Source organism: Neofelis nebulosa, chromosome 2, assembly GCF_028018385.1.
Source record: "Neofelis nebulosa isolate mNeoNeb1 chromosome 2, mNeoNeb1.pri, whole genome shotgun sequence".
NCBI classification, from domain to species: Eukaryota; Metazoa; Chordata; class Mammalia; order Carnivora; family Felidae; genus Neofelis; species Neofelis nebulosa.
Genome location: NC_080783.1, coordinates 208,726,575 through 208,754,399, shown reverse-complemented (window position 1 = coordinate 208,754,399; position 27,825 = coordinate 208,726,575). Strand labels below are relative to the sequence as shown.

The following is a 27,825-nucleotide window of genomic DNA, read 5'->3' as shown; positions in this document are numbered from 1 at the left end:
AAATGTCAAACTTACCCGAAAACCGCAATCACAGAAACATCGAGAATACTGTTCAACTAAATACCACAGCCCAGTCAAGTTGACGCATAAACTTAACCACCACAGCAGTTAACAGTGGCTGTTAGAACATATAAATGGTTAACGTGGTTGAACCATTAATTCTGTGTCTGGCGTCGTTCTAAACAATTACATGGAATAACTCATTGTATTCTGTGTGTGTGTATGTGTGTGTGGGGGGGGGGGTAGGTGTGGTGTAGGTGTTATTATCCCCAGGATGCATAACTTTTTGAAGATCATCAGCTGGGAGGCCGAGAGCCGGGATTTGAACCCAGGTTTGAACCCACCTGACTCCAGAGTGCCCGTACCTCCAGCACACAGCCCCAGACATCAGTGCCCGCCCGCCCTCTTGTCACACGAGGGCCCTGCACGCCTGTCCCGAAGGACGTATGAACACCACCATCAGCCTTTGGCGAAGTTGGCCGGTCCCCCCCACCCCCGCCAGAGAGACCACCAACTTAAGTAACAAGCATTTATTGGGTGGCATCAGAACGAATCTCATTGCCCCCTCACAGTGTAGAATCGGTGGAACCGGGAACATCTCCAGCACGTCTCCCCAGCAGACTGCCCTGGCCTCTCCAGGGAACAACGCGGAACTTAGAAGGAAACAGCAACGTGGAAGGACGCCTGGGTAGCATCATACCCTGACCGTGGGCCAGTGTAGAACCATGGTGCTTGGGGCCAGCCCCATGGGGGACTCCAGGCCGGCTGTCCTTGAGGGAGGGCCAGCACTCTTAGGGTCCCCTGGGAACTGTCCTCCAAAGTCACCCCTTACTAATCCCCGGCCACCTGCAATGCAACTCGCAGGTTTTGGTGAATGTCCACCTACTGGCTGCATCAAAGAAGGGGCCACTAGGGCCCAGGCCACCTGGAGCCACTTCTGTGCGAAGGAGGGAAGGTTCTACAGGCAATCCCAGCCCAGGCTGGACGGGAACTCAAGGCTGGCTCTCGGGTCAGAAGAAGGGGGCAGCAAAGTCTCCCTGGGCCTGTTCTACCTCGGCCAGTGGAGACTGAGTTCCTGAGGGGGAACCCTAGGCCCACCACATAGAGACTGCCAGGAAATCGCATGGCCTCCAAAGAACACAGGGACCCTGGAGAAAGGCACACGGGTGTCTAAGGCATATGGTCAGGCAGAAGTACCCGCTGGCTAGGACAGCTAGTGAGGACGGTGGGCGGCCCAGACCCAAGAGGGCAAGGCCAGCTGGTGTCCTCTGTGCCCTGCAGGCCACCCTGGGTCACACTGAATCCTGGAGAGCCGGAGGAGCCGAGGCCAAGGCCAGGAGTCCCTGTGGATGCTGAGGCTTGCCAAGGGTCCCAGAGCTGCCTCCTTTTCCCCCAGAGGATCCCGGGAGCTCCGTTACTGCCGTTCCCCAGGTCCCTGAGCCAGCGGGCCGGAAAAGAGAGGCAAAGAACTGACAGGGCACCAGGTCAGACCTACCAGACAGAAGTTCTAGCACAGCTAGTGAGACGGGGGAGTGGCCCTGTTCCTCCCCAGCATGGTCTCAAACTAGAGCCCGCACCTGCCCCTGCAGGGTGGGACAGGCCAGGATGTGGGCCGGTGTGGGGTGGGGGTGGGGGGACAGGCCTTGGCCCTGGGAAGGGGGCCGTCCCACGGGGAGCGAGTTGAAGGGGCTGGAGTGGGGCCGGTGTGCACCGATCAGCCGTCTGGACGGACAGGTGGACGGCAAAGGTGCGAAGCGGGGCTCACTGCATGTATGAGTAGCGCCAATCCCCCAGAGGCTCGTGGGTCTCCTTGATGACCTGGGGCGACGTCCACCGCAGGACGTAGTGGGGCCCTCCCGGCTTGTCATTGGTTCCTGTGGAACAGATAGCTCCGTTGTTCTCTGAAAAGACACAACAGCTCCGGGCGGAAGGGAAAGGGGGCGGGGAAGAGTTGACGGAACAACGGGGACACCGGCACAGGCAACAAGCAGCTGAACTAAAATGAGACGTGTTCACAGGGCCAAGGTTTCCCGAGCGCATCCGTGCAGCACACGGAGCCCGAGGTCAGGGGAGGCCGGAACCAGTGAGCACAGGAGGCCCACGCTCCCCGGGTCTGTGTGCCCCACCTGCAAGGAGTGTCTGGGAGCACTGTGGAGAGAGCACCGCGCTGGGAGCCAGGAGCCCCGGGGCCTGGCCTGGGCTGTGCCACAGGGCGGCTGGGACCTGGGGCAAGTGCCAGCCCACGCTGAGTTTCGGTTTCCCCAACTGCAAAACGAGGACGCTGAAGTGACCGGAGCATGGTGGTAAGAGGTGTGGGTGTTGGAACCAAAATGCCAGCTCCACCAACCTCCCAGCCATGCGCCCTCGAACAAGTCACTTCCCCTCCCTGTGCCTCAATTTACTCCTCTGTAAAATGGGAAGAAGACAGCCCAGCGCCTCACCCACAATGCTTCCTATTACTCTGAACACCCTTGAGATGAGGCGATCGAGGTCTCCTGCCAGGAACTCGCCTCCCCTCTGGAAAGGGGGACCCACTCACCAGAGGCTCGGGCCCCCCCAAAGGGCTGCTGGCCCACCACCGAGCCAGTGGACTTGTCGTTGATGTAGAAGTTGCCGGCGGCGTTCCTCAGCATCGTGGTGGCCTCCTGGACAACATCCCTACAAGGCAGGACAGTGATAAAAGGCCAGCCGGCTCCCCTCCCGCCAGCCCCAGGTCCGACCTCCTCCACCATGCAGCCCAGCCCACACCGGCCGCCCAGCTGAAGCACTAGGCCGAGCTCGGGCCCATGACACGGCCCAGCCAGTAGCTGAGGGCCCTCGGGCAGCGTCTTAGAGCCTCTGAGCCTCTTCTGGAAAGTGGTTAGCATGGCCTCCCTCACGGGGCTGCTGCACGAGCTGACCAGGAGGTCAGGCTGCGTGCGAGCGGCCCACCCTGGTCCAGTTGTCCTGCCTCCCCCCCTCCCCCACCGGGAGCTTGGGGAACCTCCAGACCGCCACCCTGATCCCAGCTTCCAATCCCAACTCCATGCTCTTAGAGACAGGCAGGGCGGCAGCTGGCGCCACGGAGGAAGGAAAAGCCAAGACTCAGGCTTGGCGCCTTGGCCCCCGGGCTCAAACATGGCCTCTGCGAGATAAGGCAGTATGCTCCTGGCCCCTGAGCCCAATTCTTCTGCTCTGCAGCCTGAGGCAAGGACCCTCAGTGGGGCCCCATCAGACCCAGGGGAGCCGGTCAAAAGCACGGATTCCCCAGCCACGCCCCCAATAAGGGGACCCCAGAATCTACATTTCAGAAAAGAGTCTTGTACCCCTGCTGGGGAGGCCTGCCTGCCGGTCAGGGCTGAGGTGAGGGGAAGGGGTGGCGTTATTTCAAGGATCCAAGTCCAGGAGGGCGCTCGTGGGGTGGCGGGGGCAGGACACCAGGCCAAGAGCGGAAGGGCGGCCGCCACTCACTTATCCTGGGCGAACACTGCCCCCGTGAGGCCGTAGCTGCTGGTGCTGTCGACCAGCCGCAGCGTCTCCTTGTACTTGTCGTCCGGGTAGACGTACACGGTCAGCACGGGCCCGAAGATCTCCTGAGACGGAAGGAAGCCCCGGGGTCAGACACCCCCCCACCCCCGCCGCCCCCGTCCCCCTGCTCTGGCCTCTGCCTCTCCCCAGTCCCCGGGGCTCGGCCCACAGCTCCGCACCTGCACGAAGAGCCAGGCGTCTGCCGCTGGGCTCCCTCAGGAGACGGCAACACTCTGCCGTGCCCTGCCCGCCCCACCCTGACCTGGCAAAGGACCCGAGGGAGCTTGCTGGCCCTCCTGGCCAGCCACCCCTGTCCCCTCCACCGCCCCTGCGCTGCCATCCTGGGCGAGTGCCTTGACTCCTCCGCCTCCGTCGGTCATCTGTAACACGGGAATGGGAACGGCCCCTCCTCTCAGACAGGTGCCCAGAGTTAAGAGTCTGTAAGTGTTCGCCGTTAAGGTCACGACAGCAGCTCGGTGGCCGCGAACGGCAGGAGTGCTAGGACACCAGCAGGGTCAGCGGTGTCAAGGACAGAGCACTGGATCTGGGGTCAGTGGGCCTGGCCCCGCTCTCCCGGGGACTGAGACACTCCCTTTCCGGGACCTACCTCACATTCCTGTCTGTGAAATGGGATAATATCGCGAGAAGAAACCCACGTGCAAGGGCCCCACGTGCGCTGTGCTCGGGTGGGAGACTGTTCTCTACGCCCCAGTCACCTCCTTCATGATGGGCTCCCGTGGGTCCTTGCTCTCAACGATGCAGGGTTCCACGAAGTAGCCCACGGAGTCGTCGCACTTGCCCCCGGCCAGGACGGTGAGGCTGGGCGAGGAGTGGGCGTGCTCCAGCCACTTCTTGATGCGGCCGAAGGACTGGGGTTGGGGATGGGGGGGGGGGGGGGGGGAGGAGGGGTGTCACAGACCGGCCGGAGGTGACGACAAGCAGCAGTGTCCCCAACACACCCCAAAGGGCCCAAATTCTGAAACCGGAGGGGGGAGATGGGAAGAAGGCAAAAGCCAGGATCCGGCGGAGTCACGGCAGAGACAAGGGCCGACGTGCACACGCGTGTGAGAGCGTTTGTGAGAATGTGTGTGTGGTAGAGCCACAACTACACCTACAGAAACACAACGCGCACAGTAACACACGCACACACCTACGCGAGGCCGCGCGTCTTCACGTTTAGGTACGTGCGTAAATACACCTGCCCGTGACGTGTACATTTACGAATGCGGATTGACGTGCACCTGCGCACGTGTGAACACACGCACGAACGCGCACGCGTGCACACAGGTGTATCTGTTTCTGTTGGAGATACGTGCACACCTTCGTGCACATGGACGTGGATGTCTATGTGGGTGACTTGCACGCACGCCTGCACACCAAGATCACGAATGTGCTCGCAGACAGGCACGTACGAGTGCACGTGTGTTTGGGCTCATGCACGAGTCGAACCAGGGGGCGACTCATCGAGCCTGGTTGCAGGGTGTGTGGGAAGCAAGTTCTCCGGTGGCGGACATTTCTGCCTTTTTCAAGCTCAGGGCGGGCGTGTCTGTGGAGCTGTCGGACCGTGGGCCTTGCCTGCAGCAGTGAGGCCGGGTCGCGCCCCCCCCCCCCCCCCCCCCCCCAGTCAAGAGCCCTGCGTCTCCTCCCTCTCCCACCCAGGCCAGGGCTCAGCCCCCCCGGGAACGCCTGCTCCGTGCCCGTACCTTGGCATCGATCACTGCAGAGAAGAAGGTCCCAAAATCCTCTGCTGGCTGGAGGCAAGGGAGGCACCGGAAGACAAGAGTCACCGAGTCACTGCAGGCCGGAGACAAAGGGAGCCCCCTCCCCGCGCATCCCAGGCCTGCCACCGCCAAAGCCACAGCGCGGGAGCCTCCAATCCCATCAGCCACCCGCTGGGCCGCGGCGGGGATGAAGCGCCACTCACGTTGCCCACTTTGATCCTGCCGTGCTCCTCCAGCAGCCGCCCTTTGATCTGCGGCCACAGCGACTGAGGCACGTAGAGGCGGGAGCAGGCGGAGCACTTCTGGCCGCCATACTCGAAGGCCGAGCGCAGGGTCCCGCTCACCACGCTGTCCACGTCGGCCGAGCGGTGCACGAAGTGGAAGTTCTTCCCGCCACACTCTGCAGGGGGGAGGGGGCGCGGGTGGAGCGCAGGCCTCTCGGCAGCAGGGCACCCGCCGTGGCGCCTGCACCTGTCCGCAGGTGCGCCCAGCCCCGACACCCAGCGGACGGGCTCGGGAGAAGGCAGGGCCACGGCCGGACATCATCCCGGAAGCCGGCGAGCCAGGCCCCTGTCCCGCTCCACGGCTGAGGAAACTGAGGCTGCGGCAGGGGTGCCGCCCACCATCGAGGCAGAAACAGAACCGGAATCCCAGGCTCCCAGGAGCCAATCTACTCCCAGAAGTGGGCACGGCTTGCTTTGCACCTTGCCAACTCCCCAGCCCAGCGAGAGGAGAGGGGTCCACTCCACGTCGGCCCCGAGGGCTGGCCCCTCTTCCCTACCCACGGCAGCGACACCCTTCCCCAGGCTCCTCGGCCTCCAGGCCCCGGCTTCCTCCCACATCAGCTAACGGCAGCTCCCGTCAGAGGCACTAAGCACCCGCCAGGCTCTGCTCAAAGCACTTTCTGCTCTGTCTCACTAAAGCTTCACGACAGCCCCACTCCCCCCACCGTTATCGTTCCCATTTTAAAGACAGGAAAACTGAAGACGCGTCTGGCTGGCTCAGCGGATAGCACCTGAGACTCTTGATCTCTGGGTCGTGAGCTCCAGTCAGAGCCTGTCTCTCCCTCAGGGCACAGTGGGAAGGAGGCAGAGAAGAGAAAACCGTGGACAGCTCCCTGCTCCCCACCTTATAAAGGGCGGCACTGGGGTACAGATGCCACAGCCGGCTGAGGGTGCACCTTCCCTGACCGCCCCCCCCCCACCCCCCCCCCGCCATCGGAGCTCGGACCAGCTCAGGAGCAAGAATGCTGAACCACCAGCCCCCGCGCTGCCTTGGACGGCCCTGGGGCCTCCGCACACCCCCTCTTTCCCTCCTCGAATTCTGCGCTGCTCTCGTCACAGCCCAACGTCACCATCTGTGCGTCCACTATCTGCCTCCATTCCCGGAACACGAGTTCCTGAGGGCTGGGTCTGTGTCTCTTGCCGTCACACGTCCCTGGTCTCCAGAAATGCCTACGTAGATGCTAAACATTTTATTTGCTGAATGACGAATGAATGAAAGGATGGATGGATGGATGGATGGATGGATGGATGGATGGATGGAAAAATGCTCATTCGGAGGCCAAAGTCCTTGGTGCGACCCCCTGGATCTAGCACAGCTGAGGCTCCACCCCTAAGCCCCTCACTTCTCAGCTTCCACAGGGCTGCCCCACCTATGGGGGCCTCACCTCTGCCTCTTCCTCTTCCTCCTTCATGACGGCCAGGGGAGGGTCCCTGGGGCCACAGGGGAGGGTGCCAGGAGAGGGGCCCTTACCTCCAGCCAGGCGTGGGAAGGTGCGGAACCGGTCCAGGTTCTGGGCCACCTGCCTCCACAGGTGTTTGAAGGTGCTGAAACCAGAGGGGAGTGCAAGGCTTAGGAAGCCAGCTGAGGTCACTGAGACAGCGAGGGCCTTGGGGGGTGGGGAGTAGGCACCACCACAGGAAGAGACCCAAAAGCCTAGCGGGCGGGGGCAGGGGTCCCAGCGAGGGGGGCAGGGAACTGAGTAGGCGGGGGCAGGTGAGACACCTGGAGAAAGGTGACGTCTGGGGCCCACGGGGAGGCAGCAACGGCAGGCCTGGCGGCAAGAAGACGCAGGGAAGGTTGCGCGGGGGTCCTGCCTCAGACGCTCGTGGCCACGTGACCTGACACTCATTACTCGACCTCTCTGAGCCTCAAACCGTGCACCCCGCCCGGGCACGGGAGCGAACAACCCACCCGGCAGAGCTGTTCCGTGGCAGCTCTAATGTGGGTCAAGTGCTCAGGTCAGCGCAGCCGCGCTTCAGGTGCCCGGTGGGGGGCCAGACGCCACCATGGTCCGGGAGAGGCGCCCCCAGCCCAGCGCCCGGGGCTCTAGAGGCCAAACCAAGGAGCGCCCTGGGAGAGAGAGCTCAGGCCCCCACCTCCTCCCCAAGATCCAAGTGTGACCAACCTCAGCACCACAAAACAATAAAAATGCTAATCACCAGGGAGCCTGCGACACAGTAGCTAATACTAATTTATGACTTTCCTACCTTTAAGCCCGCTGCTCGTCAGAGCATGGCAAATGGGGGCCAGGCCCGCTCCGCCCGCTAATAGGCAGGGACCCGTAGGGCCCGCACTGGCAGAGCGGGTCTTTTCGGAAAACGGTCCTCCTCAGCAATTCTCACGCCGCCACCACACCCGGCAAACCCTAGCCGGAAGGGGGGTAGGGGAGCCTGAGGCCGGGGAAGGGAGACTGGAAGCCACCGCAGGTGTCCCCAGGGACACCTGGAAGGACCCCAGTGCCGACCCCGACATCTCCACTCAAATGACCCTCGGGCACCTCAAACTCCAAGCGACCGGCATGCGATTCGTCACTTTCACCCAAGCCCTCCAGGCGCCCACCTCGGTGCCCTCTGGGCCCCCTCTGCCAGAGCCCGGACGTTCCCACACACAGCCCTCCTCCGCCGATCCGAGTCCTCGGACAAGTGACCGCATCTCCCTGCCACTTGCTCTCTGGGATCCATTCCTCCCGTCTCTACTCTGGTCAGGCGTCTGCTGTCCCTCCCTAGATGCAGACACGCGGACAGCCTCCTCGCTGGTCTCCCGCTTCTGGCCGCCAGCGACTTGCGCACAGGGCAGTCGAAGCGATCATCTAGGACGGAGGCTGCGAACGCAGGGGCCCAGCAGGGCCAGGCTGGGAACGGATGACCAAGTATGCAGACAGCCAGGGCCTGGTGAGGGTGACAGGGACCACAGAGCACCCGGACCCCACCTCCAGCCAGGGGGTGCCACGGGGGACACGGAGGCCCAGAGGGCTCAGGTTCCCAAAAGAAGCTTGAAATCTCAACTGGACTTTTGCATGAAACTGCCCCAACTGTGCCAGGATGATCCATCTTGATAAGGAGTCAAAGAGAACAGAGCCACTTCCCACGTCCAGCTGGAGAACTACCATTTGCAATCTTTGCTCGAAACCAAGCTGCTTAATGCACACCCCTGCGTGTAAAGCTTCCTGTGGCTCCCGTCACCTTCGGGATGAAGTGCGGACACCCCGGCGGGCTCTCAGGGCCTCACAGCCACGGGACTAAACCTCCCGAAAGGCAGGACTTGTCCATCCACCTGTTCGCGGGACATACACCTGCCGGTGAGTAAGTGAGGAGTCACGATCGAACCACTTCCTGTCTGCCCTCGCTCACCTCGGCCCCGGAACTCTAAGCTCCAAGCCACAGGGAACCACCACCTCGCAAGGCGCAGGGGCTCTGGCCTGGAGGCCCGGCATGTGCTGCTCCCTCTCCTACAACACTCTCCCTCCCCGCTCTCTGCTCAGCCGTCTCCTCTGCTTAGGTGCATCCTCCTCCGAGAAGCCTTCCTGACTCTCCTCCTCCAATTCATTCCAAGCTCCCTGTGCCCCTCCCAGTGACAGCAGTGGCATCAAACTCAGCGTCACCAAACATCCGTAGGCTGCATCCTGCCTGTGAAGCTCTTCCTCTTTGCTAACTCACCGGACCCTCACGATGACTCTACAAGGTAGGGACCATCATTCCTGGTGAACAGGTCAAGAAATGGAGGCTCAGAGAGGTGACGTGGGCCACCGGTGGCCAAACAGCAAGAGTGGGTATGGTCAGTGCCCGACCGCCAGCTCCCGCACTGAGGTCGTGAGGCGGCCGCTTGGCAAACGTCCCCACGCCACCCGGCCCGCCCCAACCCGGGGACTTACGGCACGCTGCCTGTGAAGTTGATGCCGCAGAGGTGCTCTGAGCTGGTGACAGTGTCCCCAAACGTGGGCCCGTCAGCCGGCACAAACTGGATGATATTGGGGGGCAGGCCAGCCTCCCGGAGGATGCGGTAGACAGCAGAGCTGGCCAGCATGGCCGTGTCACTGGGCTTCCACAGGACCACGTTGCCCTGCCCGGGAGACACGGTGACGAGTCACAAGGCCAGGGGTCACCAGCCCCGACTCCCATCCCATCCCATCCCGAAGCACGGCCATCCCTCACCTGGAACCGCCAGGCCCCCGGGGCAGGCCAGCACGTCCCCTACAGGACCCCACTCCTCCTCCAGGTGTCGGACACGGTGCTCTAAAAGCCCTAAGTCAGTGAGACCACACCCCGCCCTGCCCGCCCCCCGCACTCTGGCCAAGGCCACTCTTCCTCTGGAAGCCTGTACAGACTGGTCCTGCCAGCACCCCTCAGGCAGGTCTGTTCTGGGTGTTTCCATGACACTGGGCACTCACTGGGTGTGGCCGGGCAAGCGCTCACAGGGCTGTCTCTACACGTGTCCTGGGTGAAGACACGTGGGCGCCTGGGCGTGTGCGTGTCTGTCTGGGTGCGGATGCACAAGGACAGCCTGGGGCAGGACCATCCTCAAGATCAGCCAGCCGCCCCACGTGGGGCCCAGGCCCCGCCATCGTCAGCCCTCCCTCGAGCCACCTCCAAAGGCAGGGGGGCATCAGCCCCATTCAGCAGGAGCTCATGAGGGGGACGGCTGCCTCCACCCTGGCAAGGGCAGGAGAGCCAGGGACTCTGAATCCTCATCTGCGTCACCGTTTCCTAGATCTGACAGATAAATCAGAGAGTACACAGCAGGCACTCAAAAGCGATGTGTCCTCACCATCAACGTTCTCCACATACGGAGCCCGCACCAGGCCAGACGTGACCCGTGTGCGGCTTCGCTCGCTCATCACAACCCTATTATACGTGGGCTTTCCTAGATCTCCACTTGGAGGAGGAGGAAACTGCCTCAAAGAAGTTCAGGGGACTGGCCTGGGGTCCCCCGGAGCAGGGCAAAGCTGGGGTCCAAACCAGTCTCTGGCCCCAAAGTCTTTCCACGGGCCCACACTGCCTCTGCCTTCTGGGCATCTCCCACGACCAGGGCTGGGCCCCTTTCGTTGGCTGAGATGAGACAGAGAGCCAGCAGCCCCGTGCCCGCCCGCTGCCCACATCTCACTCACCATCAAGGCTGGCGCCCCCGCCAGGTTGCCGCCGATCGCCGTGAAGTTAAAGGGAGAGATGGCCGCCACGAAGCCCTGGGGTGGGAGGGGGGGTGCGGTGAGGCCAGGCTCAAGGCTTCCAGCAGGCTCCCACCCGCCCCGCCACCCGAGGGTACCTCCAGCCCCCGGTACACGACGCTGTTGGTGCTGGGCGGCACGCTGAGGGGCTGCTGACCCTCCAGCTCCACGGCAAACTTGGCATTGAACCGGAAGAAGTCGATGAGCTCAGCCGCCGCGTCGATCTCCGCCTGAATCACCGTCTTACCCTGCGTGCAGGACGGCCGGGGGTCAGCGGCCGCAGACGTGCCTCCCGACGGCCCCTTTCCAAGACCGACCGTGTGCCCACGGTGACGTCATGCCCACAGTGCTGGCAGCTCCTTCCCCCCGGGGTGAGGATGTGCCCCCGTCAGGGGCATCTGGACCAAGAAGCGGGAGGCAAACGTCTGCTTATGCTGCCCGTTCCTCCTGATGGCAAACGTCCCAGGGGTGGGGGAGGGCCTCATGGGCTGCAACATGGGGCTCTTCCGGATCAGGGCAGCCCCTCCTTGGCACACACGGTCACTGGCAGCTGTCATCCCGCTTGGGACCTGGAGCTACAGAAGCCACGGTGCGCTGGCCCTGGCTCTACGAGGCAGCCACGCTTCCTACAAGCGCCAGAGTCGTTAGTCAAATAAAGCACCTTCATCTGGTGGCAGACTGTGTGCGCCTCTCCCTGCCCAAGCGTGGCTCACCCGGGACGCTGGGGAGCCCACGATGCCACCCCCACCAGGGGCTGCTGAGAATCCGGAGGCACTTCGCTGGTGAGGAGTGGTCATACCACCTCCGTGCGGCAGAGGGCGCTCTCGCCACAGGACAGTGAGCAGGCATGGGGGCAGTGGGGTGGCCGCCCCAAATGCCTAAGGCTCGCTGCTGGGGAGGGTGACATTAACCCTTCGCCCTCGGCTCCCTTCCCAACTTTGAGCTGCTGATGCTACTCTGGCTCAACGTGCACTCAACCGAAAAAAGCCTATCAGGAGCTTCTGTGACTCCAGAGAGATGCTGTGTGTAGCCCAGGAAGACGGAGAACAGTTAACCGGGATCGCTGTCTCCAAAAGGCTTGTAAAGGGGTGACAAACACACAACTCATTACACCCAGTGCGATCTGAGCCGTACTGATGCACACACAGCGTGCTACAGGACCACAGAGGTGGGGCTCATCTTTCTGGACAGAGAAGAGTCTCGAAGCCCCACGGAGGAGGTGGTTTCTGGGCTGGATCTCAACAGAAGAGTCCACAGGGCACAGAAGAGTGGGCATTCCAGGCAGGACACCGGGCAGAGGCAGGGAGACGGGATGCCTGCAGGGCCCAGGGATCTCGCTAAGTCCAGGCTGGCGGCCTCCTGGGCAGGATGGCCTGGCGGGGAAGGGCAGAGCGGCCAGGGAGCTGGACAGAGGCCGGAAACAAGGGGCCCTGAGTGCCGTGCGCAGGACTTGGGACGTGACGGTTGGTGACGGAGAGACCCTCGTGGTGTGGAAGGCTGGAGGGACTGCCTGGAGGTGTCAGAGAGACCACTCCGAGGGCCGCGGAGGTCTGACTGAGGCTGGAGGGCTGGACGGGACCTCAAGGACATCCTCTGGCTCCAGCAGGCACAGCACGTCCTGGTACCCAGAAGCTGCTTGGCTGACGTGTGCTGCATCGGAGGGAGTATGACCGCCTCCCACACCCCACCCCGGCTGTGCCCATGGGCACCTCACCTGTCCCACCATGGTCTTGGCCAGGACCTCAGCCCTGCGAGGCCCGCTCAGCATATCTGCGGCCTTCAGGAAGATCTGGGCCCGGTCTGCAACAGGCTTCAGGTCCCACTCTTTCCTGGCAGCCAAAGCGGCCTCGATGGCTCTGTTGAGTAGGGCCTAACGAAAAGGAAAAGGTTGGGAGCTGCCTCCTAGAACAGGAAGGGCTCCAGGGGGATGGGCGAGAGAGGAGATTGGGGATCATTCATTCTCCAAGGACCTGTGGCTTCCTTGGCCCTCAGTGCTGCCCACCACAACTCCCCCCCACCCCCAACAGCTCCAGACGTGGTGTCCCATCACCTGCTGGCCCAGCCAAGGCTCAGAGCCAGTCCTGCCACCATCTGGAGGTCTGAGGGACCTCTCAGGGTAGGTCAGCACCAAGTCCCTCCATGGTCAAACCTGTACCACTTTCTCTTGTGGTCTCATCAGGGCCTCCCCTTATTCCAGGGGCCCCCAAACCCACCAGCTAGAGCCTCCAGCCCTCAAGGTCAGGCGCCTGGCCTTGCCCTTGCTCGGCCAGAACCCCAGCCTGAGATATTCACTTGCTACCGGCATCCCTGATGGCAACTGTCCCCGGCCGCCTGAACGCTGGCTCCTAGACCCCCTGCCACAGGGCACCCCAGCCCTTCTCGCCGGCCCTCCATGATGCCGAGCCTCTGTCTGGCTTTCCATCCAGGGCGTCTCCAATTTCTCCGACTCAGCCTTGAAGACTCTACTCTCCCTCAAAAGCCAGGCTGCCTCACGGCCACAGGCATGTGAGGGGACATCAGCCTTGGCCCACACAGCTCTCCTCTGGCTCAAGTTAACCACAGCGGGCCTGGCCTTGTGAAAGACTCCGCCCCCCCACGGCCAGAGAGGGAAGAAGCGACGGACAGCATGTCAGCAGCCAGCAGGGCAACACGGGGACAGTCCCCCACCCAGACTCACCTTGTCTGCATAGCAGAACTTGGCCACCTTGTGTCCATGGTTGAAGGGCTGAAAGACGAGAGAAGAGTGAGGTCCCTGCCCAGGAGGGAGGTGCCAGGACGGGTGGGGACATGGCCGGGCTCAGAGCTCGCTTTCTAGGCAACAGCCGTCAGCACGCTCACTCTCTTCCCTCCAATCCCCTCCAATCCCCACACTGATCTCTCTCACTTGGGGGTTACGGAGCACCTGCTGTTCGGTGAGGGAGATGGTTCCCACTCCAGAAGGTTCATGGTCCCGAGAAAGGCAGGGACTGCACAGCCTCAGGGAAAGCGTGGACTTCGTGGTCAGACAGACACGGGATCGCATCCCAGCTCTGCCACCCGCTAGCTGGGGGCCATATGTAAGCTGAGTCCCCCTTTCCAGGTCTCCCCATGTGGGAAAGGGGGACCCCCCCGCCTCACGGCATGGGGAGGGGGGGCCAAATGAGCTCACAGGCGAAAACGCTTCCGGAGCAGGCATGGCACACGGCTGCGGCTCAGGAAGGGGTGATGCCACCATGGGAGGCCCCCAAACGAGACACGGGAGTTGAGAATCGCTCAGGATTTCTGCTGTGCCCCAAGTGCCCAGGGGACAGAGCAACCGCTTCTCCAGCCGCTTGCACGGGACCCAGAGACACTCATCTCGAAGGGAAGACCCTCAACAAATATTTACACACGGAACCCGGCAGGGCCGCGTGCGAGCGTAAGCAACGCAGCAGGGAGACGTTTCACTTCTTTATGCCACAATTATCAACACTTCTGCCACCCACCCGTCGCCCGATGGGCCCTTTGGGGCTTTCCTGTCTAATGTGGCAGCCACCAGCCGCATATGCATGCTGACGTTTCAACTCAGCCACTCTCGGCTGGCACCTGGCACAGCCCTGAGGGGCCGGGCAAACTGACCGATCCCAAGTTGTGCTCCCAGGGCTCCAGGTATCACGCCCTCTGGCCGCTGATCCAGCAGTGGGGACTCCGGACGCCTCCTGTGGGCGACTCCCGCCCCGAGCCATCCTCGGAACCCTCAAAGCGGGGGCCTAGGGTCTCCTCCCTCACCCCTGCACAGCCTGCTCAGGATTCCATCTGGACAGAGCCACAACATGCCTCCCTCCCCCATCTGCGAAAGGGTACAGCCCTTTACTCTCCCCGAAATTACAGATCTAGGAGTTTCCTGGTCCGTCCAAAGTATACGCCAGTTCCTGGCTCTATAAACCCCAAGCAGGTGTCATCACGGGGCTTAGCCTACAGTTAGCCCCTAAGCCTCGCTCTGGAGAAATCCACCAGGGATAACGGAAGATGCTGTGTGGACGCCTCGGGATCTTTCTTGCCTGTGGCCAGGACTCAGTCGCGGGCTGGGCACAGCGTGGCTGTCCGGGCACATGTGACATGACACAAAGCCCACACTACACCTGCGTGAGGACCAGGGCTGGTCAGGGGGAAGCCTCTGCACATCAGGTGAAGGATTCCCAGGCCTGCCCCTGGGGCCCTTTTTTTTTCTCTCTTTTTTGACAAACTAGCTACAGGTTCCACTTAAGGGACAGGGAGAGGCACCGTCACAGCTGACGCGGCCTCCTGCACGCGGGTGCTGTGCACTTGACAATGACCCTACATGGAACCCCCATTTTACACACAAGAAGACTGAGGCGCGGGGAGGTCAAGACCCGACTGGCCCAGCTGGGGTCAGGTGCCCCCTTCAGCAGCCTCAAGGAGTGGGGCCACACGGTTTCAAAGGCGGCCACCAGCCAGCACCGTGGGGGCAGGCAAGGAGCTCCCGTGTCCGGGCACAGACCCTCCGCGGAGGCAGGCACCACACTGGTCCGCCTGGGGCTGGCGTCCCCGGGGCTTGGTTCCCGGCTCTCTGACAGCTTCCTCCATCCTGGCTCAATCCCGGCTGTCTACTCTCCTTCCCACCACAAACTCCCCAGCCGCCCATGAGCCCTGGACATGCGTGGGCCTACGTCCAGCCTCACACCTTCTGCCAAGCCCTCGCTTTTTTACTCTGCTGCCCCGAAACTAGAAAGCATACTCTTGTGACAAGCGACAGGGCTCTTCTGGAAAGTCTCGCCCTCCTTAACCCCCCTCCAGGGACTCCCCAGCACTCCCAGAATAGGTTCCTTCACCACAGCCGACAAGAACCTCAGAAAGTCACCGCCAACGACCTCTCCTTCTCTCTGTGGGGCCCCGCGTCCCCGGCCCCCCTGGCTTCCTCTCTGTGGCGCACTGGGCCTGTCCCCACCTGCGGGACTCTGCCCGAGGACCCCTCTGCCCGGCAGTGAGCCCCTACCCAACCTCATCCTTGGGGCTCGACTCAGCGGCCACCACTCCAAAGAGGCCTCCGACCGCCCAGCCCCACGTGGCCCCCGCGTCGCCGGCGTGGCACCTGTGCCTCCCACGGTCCCTCACCAGCTGGAACTCACGTCTCTTTCCTCGTTGACCCATGTGCCATCCTGCTGTCCCCCAGGGCGGCTCCGAGAGGGCGGAGCCATCTGCCCAGGGCCTGGGCCCGAGAAGGCGTGGGTGGCTGGCGGGATTTTATTACCACGACTTACAAGTGCTCTGCTAGAAAGAAGGGCTGAGGCAGATTTCTGGCTAATTCGGCCACAGAGAAAGCCGCCTCGTCTGCATTCCAAGGCCCTCATGTTGCAACCGGTTGGACTGCACGAAGCTAGAAGCCCCACGTATGCCTGTTTGCACAGAGTTTCAAAACACGTATCTGTGTATACACACACATGCACACACACACACTTTTTTTTTTTTTTTTTCCATAGCTGAGGTGGGTATTTGCTTTAAGCCTTTCTGAGCTACAAAGGGTCATGGCCACACAAGGCATAAGAAGGGATGGGGCGGGTCCTCTGCCAGGGGCTCGCCCTCAGGCTCCCTCATGGGGATGTGCTGCAAACTCCCAATCCTGGCCAAGACCCCCAACGGTCACAAAAGCAGGTCACTCCTACCTTTGACCCGACAGACAGGTGGGGCACAGGTGCAGGGGACACTTCTCAGCCCTCAGCACAGACCACAGGCCTCTGGCACTTCTTAGGAAGAGCAGGCTGCCTTACGGCTATCCCGCGTCTCGCAAAAGCTCCGCTGAGGGAAGCACTCAGGCAGGTGCCTGAGGGACTAGCAGGCCGGCCGGCCGGCCTCCCGCTGGGGCCAGAGACACAAAAGCGGTGAGTGGAGAGGGCTGGCATCGTGCGTGGGAGTGGAGACTGGGGGGTGGGGGGTTGGGGGGGGGGGAACAGGGCCCCCAGAGAGCCGCCCACTGCCGCGTTCTAGCACTGTGGTGCCCAGCAGGAATGCCAGCCTTGTGCGGCCACATCTTCCCACCCCCCAGAGAAGCCGGACATGGGAGTCTGTACCCAAAATCTCCCCATCGTGAGGAGATGGGGGAAAAAAGCCACAGGTGTCAGTTTGCACCCTGAGCCCCAGATGGAAAAGCTCCCCCAGCAGCAGACACGGGCCTGCAGGGTGGCCCCTTGGCACCCCCAGGCACTGGGCCGTGAGGATGTCCTCAGCCGGCACCAAAGGACAGGGCGCAAGACGGCGGCCCCGTGAAACACCGCGCATGCGATGGGAGACTCCCGTGGGGACCCTGCTTCTCACATCACCATGTCCTCCCACCACCCTTGGGAGAAATTCTCTCCGGCCCCGTATCGGGAATGGCTTCTCCCATCGTGCAGGTGGATTTCAAGAACACCCTGACTAGCGTGAGTGATGTTCTCTTCCTGGGGTCACTGGAAGGCCTCAAGGCAAGCCTGGGCCGTCTGCCACACCTAGGGCGCCACGGTTCTCACTTTGCGGCCAGGAGGTCACAGCGAGATTATCCTACCGCACTGTATGTGAGTCAATACACTGCCTCCAACTCTTCCCTAGAAATAGGGTGTGAGGGTGCCTTGGTGGCTGCCGGCTGAGCGTCCGACTTCGGCTCAGGTCATGATCTCAAGCCTCGTGAGTTCAAGCCCCGCATCAGGCTCGCTGCTGTCGGCACAGAGCCCGGTTCGGATCCTCTGTCCCTCTCTCTCTCTCTCTCTCTCTCTCTCTCTCTCTCTCTCTATCTCTCCTCCTCCCCCACTTGTGCGCTCTCTCTCTCAAAAAAAAATAGACATTAAAAAAAAAAAAAAAACAGAAAAGGAAAGAAAGAAATAGGGTGTGAATGAATCTATCATGTGGAGACACGACAGGGCCTCTCAGATGCGCCTCTAGAGGGAGCCTGGCTCCAGCAGGAGGGCTTCTAGGAGGCGGCGACACGTGGCCAGGCCCCGGGTGCTCACCTCAGATGAGCTCGTCTTCTGCTAGAGCAGCAGGTTCCAAAACAGAGGCCAGGGCCTGGGTGACTGTCCCTTCTTTGGAGGGATCACCCCAGTTCTGACGTTCTGTCCTTCCTTCCTACTCTCTAGGTGGTCGACTTTTCTAAAGAAGACGGCGAAGCGGGTGGCAGTCACAGGTTTCACTCCATCTCGGCGGGCATGAGGTTGGCACCTTTTATGACTATACTTCCAAGGCGGCTTTGGGCAGTGAGCTATCGGTGCACGGAATTCAAAATCTGGGAGTGGACCAGACAGCCCTTTGCAGGCGGCGACGCTGTGTCAGCAGCTGGTGTATTGCCTGACGGCCAGACCCCAGACTCGGGGAGACGCCCCACCCGCGCGCCAGACTCACCGACACCTGGTACCGTACGTCCGAGGTCCACACCTCTTCGTCCCCCACCACACACGGGATGGCTTCCGTCCGGCCCTTCAGGTCCTTCAAGGCCTGGGGAGAGGACGACACAGCGGATGGGCACCCACCTCCCCTCCCTGCCCCACCCACGAGCCCGGCACGGAGTCCGCAGACACAGCTGCCCGGCCAGAACGGGTATGAGAAGGGGCCCGGGTCTGAGGGCAGGGAGCGTCTGCTCCCCTCGGGGGACAGCAGGACTCAGCCCCTGGCCACTGTCCCCTGCTGTCCTGAGGGAAGGGGAGGCCAATGTTGACGGTCTTCCCGTTATAAAAAGATCAGAAAACCGTATCTGAAACGTATGGGAAATCTCACCATTTTTAAAATCCTGGCAATTAGTGGGAGAATGTCTTTAAGCATACAACACCTGTGGGCTTACAACCCCCGACCTGGACTGAGCCCCCAGGTGGCCCCGGGCCACACCCTGCTGCTCCCAGCCTCTCCGGTCCTCCAGTCGCACGGCTGTCCCAGACCTGGTCTCCTTCCCAGGCTGGGGGCAGGTGCAGAAGGGGGTGGTGACTGGAGGCACGGAAAGGGATCCTGGGGGGGCTGCCCAAGGCTGTCCCCGCTCCCTCCCTACCCCCACTGGGTGTCCCCACCCACCCCTTACCTTCTCCAGCGCATCTCTCTCAGGGCTGCCCTGCGTGAATGCCAGGACGGGTTCATTGGCCACCGTCAGGGAGGGGGTGTGCCTCCACCGCAGCCTGGGGTGCAAGGGCAGGGGACAGAGGCAGACGGGTCAGTGGTGGCCACTGCCAGACCCAGCCCCTCGACCTCCAACAGCGGGGAGGGGCATCCTGGGCTGGCCCAGAATCCCAAAATCCAGAGCGAGTACAGAGCCAGGGGATGGGGGGAGAACTGGCCCTGGGGTCCAAAATCCAAGCTCTAGTCCCGGACCTGCCAGTGTGTGCCCCTGGGCACGTGACCCGCCTCCTCCGGGCCGGTCTCCACATCCGCTGAGAACAACCATACAAACTCACACGGCTGTCTGAGGTGTAATCGACGCAAAACCCCTTCTCAGCGTTTTGCACCCACGGGGAGGGCTGACTCTCCCTGGGCTTCCCCACGATACAGCCCCTTTCCCAAACGGCCCCGGGTTACTGCTTTCCCCAGCCCGAGAAGGCAGCCCGGCCCAGAGCGCAGTCTCATCAGAACGCGACCCAGCTGGGATTCTCTCGGCACGAGGCGCTGAGCTCCGGGTGGGCGAGAACATCCAAGATGTGGGTCGTGCCCTTGGAGGAGCGCCCCGAGCTCAGCTCGCAGCCACAGGGAGGGCTGGTTGGGGGGCTCAGGGTCTGAGTCCAGGGTGCCGAGTTTCAAAACTTCCTTGGCCTGGAGACCCTACTGAGCCTTGAACCTTATGACCCCACAGACGGGTGACCACTAGTGACGACCCCCCCTAACGTGTCTGGGACTGGAAGGGTGGGGGACAGATGGGGAAGAGCCAGGACTTGAGGTCATTCATTCCAGAGCTGGAGCACCAGCTGGAGGACTCCTCCAGGCCACAGGGGCCCTCGGCCTGTGAGTGCTGGGGGCACTTTCATCCATCCTTTCTCCCTGGGAAGGGTCTGGCTCAAGGACCAGTCTGGAAGACCCAGAGGAAGAACACAAAGCCAGGGGCCACGCGGGCCAGCCCTTCCTTCACTCCACAAGGTTCCAGGGCACCTGCTGTGTCCCTGACACTGCTCCAAACACTGGAGATAGAGTGGTGGCCTAGACAGCAAGGCCTCGGGCTACACGCAGCCGACCTTCAGTGAGGGCCACGGACGAGCGACACTGTGATGACAGAGGGGATGTGAGAACGAGCAAGGAGAAGGGCAGGGCGGCCCTAGCCAGGGTGGTCAGGGAGGGCCTCTCTGAGGAGGTGTCCTTCTGAGGGCCATCTGGGCTCTGAGAAGGGCTGGGAAGAACATTCCAGGCCCAGGGGAAAGCAAGTACAAAGGCCAGGAGCAGGAAGCACGACAGGAAGAGCTGAGAGGGGCCTGTGCCGTCCCGGAGGAAGGAGGGCAGGGCCCGGTTGCCCAAGATTTTGCCTAACGGCAAAGTGAGCTCAGGCCTCCTCCCTCCTCACCTCCCCCCCCCCCCCCCCGCAGCACCCCCCACACCCAAGGAGGCGTGTCACGTTCCTCAGGCCCCGCCCCGCCCCTAACCAGAGGCAGAAACCTCCCACCACCCCCTGGGGTTACGATGGAGAGCTCGGGAGACAGCAACTACAGATGTGCTGGATGAGAAGTCAGAGTCCACACAGACCCCCTCTGCCTGCTGTGGGGGGTGGAGAACGGAGAGGCTGGAAAATGGCGGCAGCCACGAGCCTCAACACCAGTCGGGAAAGCGGGGGGCAGCGTGTGCGTCTGGGGCCCTCTGGAAGGTTCCAGCAGCATCTCTCCGGGCCTCGGAAGCAGCAACCACCACCACCGATCAGCCAATCAGATCCCGCCACCTCCTCTGGCAGCCAGGGTGCCGCCAGGAGGAGTGTGGGCTGGGGGCCTGGAGGTGCGCGCCCCAACCCCAGCCTGGACCCCAGCTCCCAGGGGGTGCCAAAAAGCGCAGCTCTGGAAGCAGACAAATCTGGGACCGCAACCCAGACGCGCTTCGCGACATCAGCCTGTTATTCCAAACTCGGCAGGCCTCGGACTCCCCGCCTGAGAGATGGGGTCGAGGCCACGTGCCCCGCAGGGTCAGCGTGAGGTTGAAAAGTGCTGGCCTCTCCTCACCCTCCTGCTTTGTAGCTCTAAGAAAACCGCCTTCTAAAACCGTTTTTAATGTCTATTTTTGAGAGAGAGCAACAGAGCAAGCAGGGGAGGGGCGGGGAGAGACGGAGACACGGAATCCGAAGCAGGCTCTGATCTCCGAGCCGTCAGCACACAGCCCGACGCGGGGCGCGAACCCGTGAACCAGGAGATCATGACCTGAGCCGAAGTCAGACGCTCAACTGACTGAGCCACCCAGGCGCCCCAGAAAATTGTCTTCTAGAACGTTACTGCACCAGGAGAGCCTGGCGGGCTCAGTCCGTAGGGCGCATGACACTTGATCTCAGGGTCACAAATTAAAGTTCCGTTTAAAAAGTATCTATGTATTTTACTATGTTTTATATAGTAACATAGTCTATGTATATTTTTTGCTATGTTATATATAGTAACTTATTCTATGTATTTTTTTACTATGTTATATACAGTGACATACTCTCTCTATATATTATTTTACTATGTTATATATAGTAGCACATTCTATATATGTTACTGCACCAGGCCAGGTGTTCAAAGGCAAATTGGCTGTCAAACACCCCCAAGGTCACCACAATCAGGGGCTAACCCTGGGGGTTCTCAGTAAGTACTGCTGCAATAAATTTAACACCACATTCCATCCAGCTTAAAATGCAGAGTGCGGTAGCTACCAGCCCTCCGGCACCTGTTCCCTCCCAGGCCTCTCTCTACCTTCCCCAGGGCAGAGGCCCACTGTGACCACAGGATCACTTTCTCCAGGGCTTCCTCTATGCCTGGCAAGTCTCCAGGCCGTGGCCCAGCTGCCCATCAGTCCGAATGTGGGGAACAGAACTGAAAGATCAGCCTGAGTCCACGATAGCCAGAAATAACCCAAAGACACCTGACAAAACCACCCACCCCTTTGATTTTGGCTCCTGGGCCAGTTGGGATGAACAGGAGTACCCTTCCTGGGCTCCAGGGAAGGCAAAGAAGAATCACTCACAGGGCCTGGAGCCTCTGGTGAGGATCTTCGAGGCCCTTCGAGGCCCTTCGAGGCCGTAGGAGGCAGGACTGCATTCCTTAGTCACGAGCACACATTCTACACAGCAAGGGCCAAGAGACAACTCAGATAAGGGCAACAAAACTTGCCTATTTACTCATCATGCATTTTCTGAGCACTTACCAGGTGCCTGGCTCTGGGATGCAAAGGTGAAGCCAGCCTGCCTTTGTCAGAGCAGCTCTCGGCCCTGCCACTTAGTCTGAACTTGACTCAGGGACCCCTAACAACCTGGGTGCCCGTTCTGCTCATGACCTGGGCCTCTGAGCTCAAGCTGCCCCTCTCCACCCTCTGCAAGTACCAGGATCTGAGCTAAAAAGGTCACAACACTGGGGCACCTGGGTGGCTTGGTCGGTTAAGCATTTGACTCTTGGTTTTGGCTCAGGTCACAATCTCACAATTCCTGGGTTCCAGCCCCGTGTCAGGTGCTGACAGCACGGAGCCTATTTGGGATTCTCTCTCTCTCTCCCTCTGTCTCTCTGCCCTTCCCCTGCTCATGAGCTCTCTCTCTCTCTCTCTCAAAACAAACTCTTTTAAAAAAATTAAAAAAAAAAAAAGGTCACACCACCAACACATGGTCTGCAACAGAACTGGACAGAGCTTTGGGTCAGCCAGTGCAACCCCAGAACTTTACAGAGGGGAACACTGAGGTTCAGAAGTGTAGGGCCCGAGCTCCCAGGTCACCCTCGGCCTCCACCCTGGTCCCAGGGCACCCTCGGACCTGGACTGCATGCCTGCAATGGCCAAGCTGCTCCACTGTCCCCAAGCAACTCTCCAACACAGGCCAGAGTTAGTTTAAACATGAAAACTTGATCACACACAGAGAGAGCAAGCACTCCGCCCAAAACCACTCCATGGCTTCTCGTTTCTTCCACAACAAAAAAATCAGAATCCTTACTGAGGCCTCCAGACTCACTTCCCATCACCACCCGACCCCCCCCCCCACCCCCGCCCACTTCGTGGGCCACCCAGGTCTTCTCTGGAGTCCCCTCTGCTTGGGAGGCTACCCTCACAGCGCCTGGACGGGGCCCTGTCGGGCCATCTCAAAGCCCCCACGCTCTTCCCAGGGCACCACTGACGGTGTCGTCTCCCCCAGGCCGGCCTGCACCCACTCGGCTCACCACCGGCCACACTGCCTAGGACGCAAAGGACACACTGGTAAACCTTTTGTCAGATTCATCAAGCAGAAAAGAGGGAGGAAAACAACAACAATGAACACCCAGGTGTTGTCAGAAGGACACCAGGCCCCCAGGACAACACCAGACCCCCAGGACAGGACTCCCATCCCAGTTAGCTCTTCTGCTAACGCCTGGGGGCTGGATGCAGGTCCCCAGTGACTAGGGCCAGGGGTGACCAAGGCCCAGGAGAGGAGCAGAAAGGAAACTAGCGTTGCTTCATTCAGCTTCCAGACTTTCCCGGCTGGTATCTGGGACCTGATAAGGCCAATCCTCCTTATCGCCAAGATGAGGGGCCTGGAGCAGAGAGGTAAGCAGAGAGAAAGTGCGGGGGCCCCAGGGCAGGTCCAGAAGGGAGCGGCAATCAGGCCCAGGCTGAGCTGTTTCCACTTTATTGCCCGGGAACATCAAGGAATATTTATTAAGCACTTACAGCTTGCCTGGCACTATGCTCAGTGATGATGTCCCGAGTCCAAGCTGCGAGTGCATGAAGAAGGCACCATGATCATCACCATCATTATCATCACAGAGGAGCAGACTGACCTTCTGAGATTACTGTGCGGTGCATGGCTCTGGTCACAACTCCCTGACCCTGAGCCTGTCAGAGGCCCCTGAGCAGTGGGGCCGAGGGGACAGGTGCGTCCTCTTCCCGCCCAGCACTTCCCACCTGAGGAGAGAGGCAGGCGGTGGCTTGCTGTCCACGGATGCGGACAGCTCAGCCCAGGGCCATCCGCTCCATGACATGTCTACCAGGAAAGGAAGGGTCGGGGGGGGGGGGGGGTAAGACACCCCCCCAAGATGGGCAGGTGTCTGCCCCTTCCCCTGGGGTGAGCAGGGTCAGTCCCAACAGAACGGGTTTTGCCTCAGGATAATGAATGAGCATAAAGGGAAGGCTCACTCCGCCCCCCACCATCCTCGTGGTGCTGGGACCCCCTTGTCTGAATGTCCCTGATCAAAGACGACCACTCAGACGACCCCACTGGTGGGGCAGGCGATCAAAAATAATACTTAAAGCAATGTTCTCTAGGAGCAGACACTCTTCAGAGTGGTTTTCGTGTATGAATTCATTTCATCTCCAGGGCAATCCTATGAGGTGGCTCCTATTATTTACCTTTATTTACCACTTGGGGACACGAGGCAGCACAGAGAGGCTGAACAACCCGCCCAGGACCACAGAGCTACTGAGAGGTGAAGTCGGAATCTGCCCCATGCCGTCCTCTGGTCCATCCCAAGAGCAAGTGTTCCGCACCGACCGTATGCCAGGCCGGGTGCTGGGTACCAGAAGCAAGTGCTCAAGGTATGCCTGTGATGACAGCCCGGGTGGGGACTTTTAACAACCTCTGAAGCAAGTATTGGGATCACTGCAGGCTCTATTTATTCCCTCACTAAGTCACTTACGTCAGGGGTACCAGACCCCAGCAACCTACCTGTCACATCGCGTCCAATCCTTCTGCTACACGGCTGATCGGATTATCCCCATTTTACAGACAGGGCACTGAGGGGCCAAAGGAGAGCTGCCTTGCCAAGGGTGCAAAGTGCTGGGTGAGTGTGGGTTCACCATGGGGGCTGGGGGTGGGGGAAACATTCCAGGCAAGAGGTGCTGCCTGGCCTCTGCTTAGGGGACTGAGGGAGCAGAGTACGTCCAGGGGACGGTGGGATGTGCCGGCCTGTGCCCATCCCGGGGGGCAGGCAGGCGGGACAAACACTGGGGAGGCTTGAAATTCTGAAAATTAAACAGGCAGGTGGGCTGAGAGGAGTCCAAAGTGACCCGGGACTCCGGCAGGGAACAGGACTGTGGCCAATTCCAGCCCACCCATCCCTGCTGGGGAGCAGGGGGGTCATCTCTGCACCCTTTGCACCCAGCAAGGTCTGGTACAAGAGTAATGGACAAAATAACATTCGTTGTAAGCCTGCTATGCGCCCAAGATAGTTCTTTTGTTTATTAAATTTGTATATAAACATAAATATGTATCTTGACTCTTTCCAACAAGAATTTGCAAAGACATCACCGAGGACATCCCCCCTAGAGTCAATGAAGTAGAGAAAAAAAGCAGGAGGTCAGGGCCAAAGGAGACAGGAGGCAGTCAACCGGGGGGTCTGGTGTACTAGCTTAAGGCCTTAGACAAATTTTCCTTAATTTCCAAGGGCCTCAGTTGTTTAATCCGTGAAATGGGAATAGTGACGCCTACCTCATAGGCTCCCGATGAGCTCAGTAAAATAATCCACACAGAAGGCCAATGGCAGCTATTGCCGTTAGTGGCTATCCCTGGGCCATCCCTGGCTCAAGTCCAGTTGTAGTAAGTACCTACTGGCAAGAAGGGCTGTGAACATCATTTCTTCACCAAATGTTTGCTCGGGGCTTCCCAGGTGCCAGACACACTATGAGGCCCTGGGGACGGTAAGGTAGACAAGTCCATGAAATAAAAAAGTCAACTACAAAAATGGATTTGCAGGTGAGCCCACGTGTATACTGTGGGTTTTCTTCTTTTTTAAAAAATATATATTCACGGAAACTTCAAAGGATATTAGGGGCGCCTGGGTGGCTCAGTACATTGAGGTCCGACTCTTGGCTTTCAGCTCAGGCCATGATCTCACAGTTTGTGAGTTCGAGCCCTGCCATCGGGCTCCGTGCAGACAGTGCAGAGCCTGCTTGGGATGCTCTCTCTCTGCCCCTCCCCCGTTCTCTCTCTCAAAATAAATAAATAAAATTTTTTTAAAGGGTATTAAAATGATGACAGTGGTTACCTCTGTGTGGTGACATTCCAAGTGACGTGTGTACCCTTTTCTGCTTTATCTGCACGTTTTACAACGGACACGTGTTAGCTAAATAGTCACTGAATAAATGACAAAGTGGCCAAACGTCAAACCTGTTTTTCCAAAGTAATGGCTCTCCGCTGGGTGCACTTCTGCCCTAGGTGACAATCAGCGATGTCTGACATGTTTCTACTGTCACAACCGCGGGGTGCTAATGGTGTCCAGTGAGTAGAAGCCAGGAACGCTGCACAGCCCCCGCAACCCAGGATTACCCAGCTCGAAATGTGAATGGTGCCAAGGTTGAGAAACCCTAGGGTCTAGGGCACCGGGCCAGCTGCTCTACCGAGAGAGGTTAACCTAACTCTTCAGATCTGATTGCAAAATGCTTTTCCTCCATTCTGGAAGCTCTGTAATTAGGAGCATGAATCTGGAGTCTGACTGCGAATTTGGTCTTCCATTCGCCTCAACTGGAAAATAAGTTTCCCTTCTGTAAAAACGGGGATAATACAGTGCTTATTAGCGACAGCACCATAGGTCTGTGGCACTCGATCGCTTGAGAAATATTACTATTATAAGCTTTTTTTTTTTAAAAGAATATAGATTGCTTTCTACCAGATATTAGAGCTTTTTATGGCTAAGCCCTCCTCCCGCCACCCCCAACCCCGCCGTTAAACTGAAAAGTCCACATGCAAATCTCAGGGGTACCCTTCTCTTCCAGTGTTTAGCACAACATCCGCACATGATGGGTACTCGGTAAATACAGGAACATATGGAGCTTCCGTGTAAGGTCTGCGGGGAGGGGAGTGGGTGTCAGAGCGCAGGGAGAAGCCCACAAAGGGGCAAGTGTGACAAGTGCAGCCCCCAATCTTGGCTTGGGAGAGGAATGTGCCTTTCCTGTGCCCTTACCTATCGAGCCCCCACCCACAAAGGACACACAGCTGTGTTGAAACTGACCCATGTCCAGGGCACCCCCGTGCCATCCCTTGGGACACTGATTAACTCAGAAAGGGCATAGCTCAGCAGAGGAGACATGGCTGGTCACAGTCCTAGGGGTCAGGCAAACAAAACTCAAATTGGGGGTGGGGGCTACCCAGCTCTGAAAGGGAGGCCCAGAGAAACACCTGTCCATCAGACTGGGCCCCTCTGGGACAGGGTCTGTGTCCTACCTATCCCTCCCCACCCCCCACCCCCAATACACACACACCCTGTCTAGCCCAGAAGAGGAAGGGGCTCTAAGAACATCTGTCATTCGTTGAGTGGGCACGGGTCCAAGAATCCAACTCCACAGCCTGGAAGTTTCCAGGGCTGATCCACCTTGAAACTACACGTGGGTTTCTTCACCTGTAATCTGGAATATCTACCGCACAGTTTTAATTGAGAGTAATAAACGACGATCATGACTAATAAGAACTGGGCACTAAGTGCCAGGCACCGTTCGGGCACTTTGCATGTATGGTCTTCCTTAGTCAGCGTCTGATACATTATACGAACTCCGTAAGTATTACTATTCCACCTATCAGAAGGAAGAGTCCCTTTCACTCCCGGTAATTAACTTGAAAAGGGGGAGGGGCGGGAAAGAGAGTAGACGTCCCAGTGGAAAGGACAGAGGAGACTCAGGGAAACCCAGAGGTGGATCCTGAATGTGAGACCAAGGGTGGGGAGCTGAGAAGCGCTGTGCGAAAAATCGAGGCGCACTTCGGCGGTGGGTCCAGCATTAGGAGAAAGACGAGCGCGAAGGAGGCGACTTTCCGAGCAGAGCGTGGGAGCCAGGAGGGAGTCCCCCCTCGCGGAAGGCAAGAGACGGTGGGGGTCGCAGCGGGAGGAAGGCCTGGGTGCGGGGCGGGGCGCCAGAGGAAGCGACCCCCAGCCGGGGGACCCGCGGGACCGTGGCGGGGGTCCGGCAGGGAGGTGAGCACTCACCCGGGCCCCCTCCAGGGGCGGGCCTGCAGGGCGCGGCGGAGCGCGGGGCACAGCGGCAGCATCTCGAGCGCGCGGCGCGGCTGTCCGCTCACGGCGCGCCCCGGGCGCGGCCAGAAGGTGGAGCCCCGCCCGGAGCGCA

General features: G+C 60.1%; 1 protein-coding gene across 1 annotated transcript; it reads right to left on the bottom strand.

Moving 5' to 3' along the window:
* Positions 1–515: 515 nt before the first annotated feature.
* Positions 516–27,825, bottom strand: ALDH4A1 (aldehyde dehydrogenase 4 family member A1). The gene is made up of 15 exons (XM_058718893.1): positions 27,687–27,825; positions 18,689–18,782; positions 18,022–18,114; positions 13,352–13,399; positions 12,389–12,544; positions 10,773–10,922; positions 10,618–10,692; positions 9,385–9,572; positions 6,984–7,057; positions 5,432–5,628; positions 5,211–5,258; positions 4,224–4,376; positions 3,451–3,572; positions 2,540–2,658; positions 516–1,874 (listed from the first exon to the last, which is right to left on the bottom strand). Exons 1-15 carry the CDS (start codon positions 27,746–27,748, stop codon positions 1,762–1,764), a joined length of 1,692 nt encoding a protein of 563 aa, XP_058574876.1. The 5' UTR covers positions 27,749–27,825; the 3' UTR covers positions 516–1,761.

Bases quoted from the DNA above. Each gene is read 5' to 3' on its own strand.
- ALDH4A1 (XM_058718893.1), bottom strand. From the start codon at position 27,748: ATGCTGCCGCTGTGCCCCGCGCTCCGCCGCGCCCTGCAGGCCCGCCCC. The intron at 13,400-18,021 runs GTGAGTCTGGCG...CTCGTCTTTCAG, and splicing joins ACGTACGGTACCAGGTGTCG to CCCTTCAACCATGGACACAA. The intron at 10,693-10,772 runs GTACCCTCGGGT...CTCCCACCCCAG, and splicing joins TCGTGTACCGGGGGCTGGAG to GGCTTCGTGGCGGCCATCTC.